The sequence below is a fragment of the Orcinus orca genome, chromosome 12, assembly GCF_937001465.1.
Source record: "Orcinus orca chromosome 12, mOrcOrc1.1, whole genome shotgun sequence".
NCBI classification, from domain to species: domain Eukaryota; kingdom Metazoa; phylum Chordata; class Mammalia; order Artiodactyla; family Delphinidae; genus Orcinus; species Orcinus orca.
Genome location: NC_064570.1, coordinates 15,640,646 through 15,646,640, shown reverse-complemented (window position 1 = coordinate 15,646,640; position 5,995 = coordinate 15,640,646). Strand labels below are relative to the sequence as shown.

At 45.0% G+C, this 5,995-nt stretch overlaps 1 protein-coding gene across 4 annotated transcripts in view; it reads left to right on the top strand.

Moving 5' to 3' along the window:
* The first annotated feature begins 2,283 nt into the window (after positions 1 to 2,283).
* Positions 2,284 to 5,995, top strand: part of PCMT1 (protein-L-isoaspartate (D-aspartate) O-methyltransferase) — a 48,333-nt gene continuing 44,621 nt past the window's right edge. For 3 of the 4 annotated variants that reach the window (XR_007470428.1, XM_049695157.1, XM_012536823.3), the window contains exon 1: positions 2,303 to 2,546. Coding sequence is in view for 3 of the 4 variants with exons in the window: in XM_049695157.1 (XP_049551114.1) it covers positions 2,318 to 2,546 (229 nt within the window). In the remaining variant the exon portion in view is untranslated. Of the gene's footprint in view, positions 2,547 to 5,995 lie in introns of all 4 variants that reach the window. The other variant, XM_033405113.2, reaches the window with a different exon arrangement.

Below are 5,995 nucleotides of genomic sequence, written 5' to 3'. Positions count from 1 at the left end.
CGCCCCTTCCCGCTGAGCCCTGATTGGAACGGACCGTACGAGGGACGGTGGCTGCAGAGAGCCAATTCTCCTCTGTAGGCAGTGCGGGAACGAACCACCAACCCTCAAGTGGGAGGTAGCTGGGACGCCCTGCCCCACCCAGGAGGCTCTGAACCCAGGCAAGGGTGTTTCCCGTTCTTGTGCTGTAGGACCTGCTCCTAATCTGCAAACGATATAGAAACACCGAGACAATACATTTGTGCAATAACTTTGCAATGTAAGACAAATTTAAGAGCAAAACCAAAACAAAATCAATGCAAGAGAAACGACCTAGTAGCCACACCTAAACATTGTCTTGCATTTCACCGCGCATAGAAAATATTCAAAATTCATAAATTCTCCTGGAAGTACGTCCGTCAACGTACCAATTTGTTATTCAAAACCTCTCCCTCCCCGTCCCCCAAACAAATCCTTTTCTTCAACGTTGTTAATACACACTGTCAGAAACTGGGGTTGCAATTCTGAGGACCCCAGTTCTAATTTGGACTCCCATTGCCTCTGTGACCATCCTCAATTCATTTATGTATATAATTAAGAATGATTTTTAATTGTGACGTCGACAGCTCAGGAATCAGAGCCTTAGGTTCCTTCGTGCTTTTGATTAGACCTATGATACACTCTCCCCTGCTTTTAAAAAAATTCCTCTTAGAATCCTGCCCATCTTTCAAGCACCCGTTCTTTCCTCTATCTTTTCCTGTTACTCCAGCCCATGATGATCTAAATAAACATGTCCCTTAATATCTAGACCACTAATAGCACTTATATTTTGCCCCCTGTTGCTAATTTTCTTTTGATGCAAATCTCCCCAATTTGAATGTAAATCTTATTACATACAAGAGGTATGACTTATTCATCTTAAAAAAAAAACTCCTTTATACTATATTCATAACTGTGTTGCTTGTTTCTTTAAAAGGGGCCATGATTTCTTTTCTAACTGATATCGGCAGTCCTATTTCCTAGCCACAGCTTATGGAGGCACCTCATGGAAATGCAGTCCATCTAGGTCAGCTTTAGAGAGTTTTCAGGTTCTTATTGAAAGCTGACTGGTGTCGTTTTGTTTTGTTTTTAACTGGAAGACTATTAGGGAACAGCAGAGAGATGAAATAGAAAATTATTAGTCCCAAACTGACAATTTTATTCCCAATATTGAAGTAAAGAATACTGTTTCATTTATTATCGCAGAACACAGGGAAATAATATATAAGTATATTTAGGATTGGAAGTAGACTAGATACCACATTTGCTAAGGTCTGGTTAGAATACGAAAATTGTTGCTGACGCATAGCATCGATGTCTTGACATAGCTTTGTTTCCTTCCTTAAAAGTGTATTGGACTAAATGTGACTGGATTCTTCCAGTCTCAGTTCTGATCAGGAGTCAGCAAGTTGGATGCTACAGGCAATGTTCCTTGTCAGCTTCTCACTCAATGTCTTGCACAGCTGATAGCAACAAACCTGGTGTCCAGTCTAACGGTGGAATTTGTGAGGCTTAAATAGCTGAAAACGCACACTTGTGTTGGGCGAATAACACATTCGCCATAGGATACTGTAGTATTTTTAACCAAGTGCGCTGTCCTAAGGAGCAAAGGATTCCCCACGCTCCACCCCCCCACCCCAGGTCTCGGTATTCTTCCACTCTCTGAATTTGTGCTTTAGAGTTGAGAACAAATCAGGGTCCCAAAGTCTCTGCTAACGAAACACTAACGTACTTGTCACAAGCCAGAGGCTGGAGTACTCGGGTTAGAGAAGACCTTTGCCCTCCAGTTCTATTAAGATTATCGAGGTTCCACCATAGGGAGCTCTGTCTCCAACCAACCTAAATATTAAGTCATTCATTGGGTTGGGTGAGGCAGGACGAAGGAAGCCCACCGTCTAACAATCTGGACAGATATAGGAGCAGACCCGCCGCTCTCAACAGCTGATCTAGCTGCGACTGCGAAGCCACCGGCAGCAGCGGAATGAGGTCCGCCCTGCCATCCCGCCACCGCGCTCGGTGACCAGAGCCGCAGTGAGGCTCACCACCGACCGCGCCAGGGCCCACCCCGCCTGACCACAGGACAAACTCAGCAAGGAGGCGTTGCGCAGCCCGAGGCCTCAGAAAGGCCACTCAGAGGTGGCGGTGTTGGTGGCGCTGACTCAGCGGGACCAACCCGCCACTCCCGGGTGGCCGCAGCGGCCCCTCACGCGGGCGGCAGCGCATGAGGCCACCCCCGCCTCCTGCCCCACCCGGCCGCACCCGAGTCCGCGCGGCGTCACAAAACGTATGCGTGCCGCGGGGGATGCCGGGAGCGCGCAGTGGCGGCAGCGGCGGCGACGACAGTAGCAGCGGCGGCTACAGCGGGGACGCAAGCGGGGCGGTGACCGTGTGGGAGGTGGTCTCACTCTTGGGGAAGCTGCTGGGCACTGTCGCCGCGCTGAAGGTGGTTCTGTACCTGCTCCGGGTGTGCTTAGCGATGGCCTGGAAATCCGGCGGCGCCAGCCACTCGGAGCTAATCCACAACCTCCGCAGTAAGTGCCACCCCCGCCCGGTGTGGGGCAACTGGGGAAGGCCAGGCCTGAATCGGATCCCGTGGGCCGTCCGGAACGTTCCGTATACCCCTGTGCCTGCTGGAGGGCTTCGGCGCGCGGTTGCACCAGCGGTCCCGAACGGCAAGCGCTGGCGATTGCCTCCCCCGGGACCTGTCACTCATCGGCGACGTGCACGGGAACTAGAGAGAAAGAGCCAGGGGCCGCTGCTAGTGGGGCAGGGGCAGGCGTCTCCCCGCGGGCCTGGGGAAGGGGGCGCGGCACAGGTGGTGGGGCTGTCACTCGAGTCCGCCACCTCCCTGTCCGGGTCCGGCGGGCGAGGGGCGTGCCTTGGGGAGTGGGCTGTTGGCCAGGGCTCGTAGAGACTGGGCTGGAACTAAGGGGACCCCGCCCTCGACCCCCGCGTCTTCTCACTTCCTCCTCTGTCATATCAGTCGACCTAGCTGCAAGCTTTCTCCCCGGTTCTGCCTCCCCCGCCCTTCGTTTTTTCCTCTGGCGGGAGATGCCACCGTCTGATACTGGCGAGGGGAGGGAGAGGGAGATGAAAGTAATGTCATTGCGGATGCTGGGAGAAATTTCTGGGGCGGCTGTCCAGTGGAAAGCTACGTGGGGGGCGGAGGAAGAGATAACTAGGAGATGCTCTTCCTGAGGGACAGCGTATTTCAGGAGCCTTTAGAGGTCCTGGGATCCAGCAAACGATTGTGTATGTGGAATGTTCAAACTTTTTTCAGGGCTACCATATGCTTTAAAAGCCTTGTATGGAAGTTTCTTTACACCATTATCTTTAGTAATTGTATTCCTTCCTCTGATGATGATTTTAGGGTGGGACCAGTGCTGTGTCACTTTCTTATTTTAATCGAAATGTAGTGTCGCCGTCTGGTCGGGATACCAGAAGGACGGCAGTCCATCATACTCTCACTCTGGTCAGAATTTATAGCACTCTTCTTTGCACTGACTTTGCAAATAATCACAATCCTGCCACGTGGTATTTTTAATTGTTATGGATTATTTAGCTTTTCATGTGTTTGTCATGTTTCTTAATTCAATTTGTAACCTCCTTGATGGCTGGGGCTTTTTTTTTTTTTGTATCTTTGAATCCTCAAACTATTTAATTTAATAATCATTCCTTGTTTCATAAATGCCAATTAAATATATATTATATGCTTGGATCTATACTAGGAATACCAAGATTAGTGAGAGAAATAAATAGTATTGGCTGGCACATGGTTAGTATTAATACTTAATATTAGTCATTTGACTTTTTTTTAACCAGTATTTAAAACTTGTTTCCTTAGCGTTTAGTAATGAATGTTTAGATTTAAAAAATCCTGTCAAGCATTGCCAGTATTCACTTTATGGAAGGATATTTGATTGGAAGTGGAAATTTATGTGCTGAGACAATATTAAGTGTGATTTAGGTTCCCATGGATCGAACAGCAGCTCAATATGTTGTAAATATTTTAATAAAATTTCTTCAAATGATCTAGTGCCTGCTAGTACAGCATACACACCTGAAACATTCTGTACTTGAATTGTGATTAAGTAATTTTCCACCGGTAGGTTATCGCAGTAGACACTTGGCTGTGGCAGAAATTGTAATCAATCAGGCTCTTAAAGTCTCTCCTTTCTGGGCCAAATTTGTAGTCAGCCAAAACTAGATCTTTTCCCAGTGGTTTTGTAATTACTTTAATGTATTGCATTACTATTCTTAGCTGAAATTTCTAAGGATGTTTTCCTATCAGAAAATTTAATGAGAAATATTTAACATACATGGATGTTGATATTGTGGATGTTTCATTTTATACTAGAGCTATGATTGGTAAGAGGAAATAAGAGTGCTCAAATTGTTTAGCTTCTTTTGTAACACTTGTGCAACTTTAGTTTCAACTTCTTGCTGAATTGGTTCTAGCCAATAGATTCCTTTTTTTTTTGGTACGCGGGCCTCTCACTGTTGTGGCCTCTCCCGTTGCGGAGCACAGGCTCCGGACGCGGAGGCTCAGCGGCCATGGCTCACGGGCCCAGCCGCTCCGCGGGCATGTGGGATCTTCCCAGACCAGGGCACGAACCGTGTCCCCTGCATCGGCAGGTGGACTCTCAACCACTGCGCCACCAGGGAAGCCCCAGATTTCATTTTTATTTATTAGTTTGTTACAACAGTAATATTTGTTCAAGGGAGAATTTCAGTTGGCACAAATTGAAAATTTCTCACTCTTTACAGGTTATTCCACCCTTGTGTATTCTTCCTAAGACTTCTAACTAAATCTTTAGAAAAAGATTAAAATGTGATTATGCTGATATTGAAGTGAAAAAGGGTCTGCAAATTGGAAGAGGAAGCAAATTAGTTTTAATTTTTTTTAACGAAATAAAGTTCACGATTGGTTTCATTTTAATATTATTATAATTATTTTATTGAAAATACCTACTGAGGCTTTTCTTTTATAAAGCATAATAGAAATGATTGTTTATGATTTCATACTTGATATATCATTTACAGAGTACTTTAGACTCTAATGGTACATCTCATAATGTCTCATAGCTTATGTTGTGATGATAAATGCTCTTAAGTGACTGAGAACAGTGGTCTAAAACTTGAGCATGCTTCAAAATCTCCAGGATCATCTGGAGAGCTTGTTAAAACAAATTAAGACAGATTGCTGGGGCTCTTGATAATTTGTATTTCTAACAAGTTCCTAAGTAATATGCTCCTGCTGGTCTGGGGACCACACTTGAGAATCACTGACATAGAGAACTGAAAATTACAAGATTAAACCCTGCCAGTGTTGTAGTTGAATCAGTTTTATGCTTTAAAATAAAATTTTAGGAAAAAAGTCTGTAGCAGTCCTGCCCAACAGAGCTGCTTGTAATGTCTGTATCTGTGCTGTTCAGTGCCATAGCCGCCAGCTACATGAGGCATGGAGCATTTGAAATGTGGTTAGCACAACTGAGGAGCTGGATTTTTGTATTATTTAAATTAAATTTAACTACTAGCCACATGTTGGACATTACAGGTCTTTAGAAATGAAAAGTATTATTTTATAATTATAGGCTGATAAGGTACTCATGAAACAAATTAACTTAATTCAAAACAACTGTGAGCCTACTTATTCCAGGGAATGGGACAATTCAAGTAATGTTTATATTAGAGTTTATTTTCTACTTTTGTTGGGATAATTTCACGCCATGGGAAAAGGAAAAGAAGGGGGCAGGAGCGGATGAGCTTGACAGAGGTGGTCTCCTAGAGCAGGGATGTCCAAGCCAGAGTGTTTGTGGAAGGTGAACTCTTAACAGACTTCAAATGCTGTACTGGCCACTTAAAACAAAGCTAACAATTGTTCTTTTACCTATTTTATTTTTGTAAAAGAAATTCAGTCCACTACCCTAATCCATCAGTTATTTCTACTTATATTTCCTTTGCATCCTTGATTGTGTCA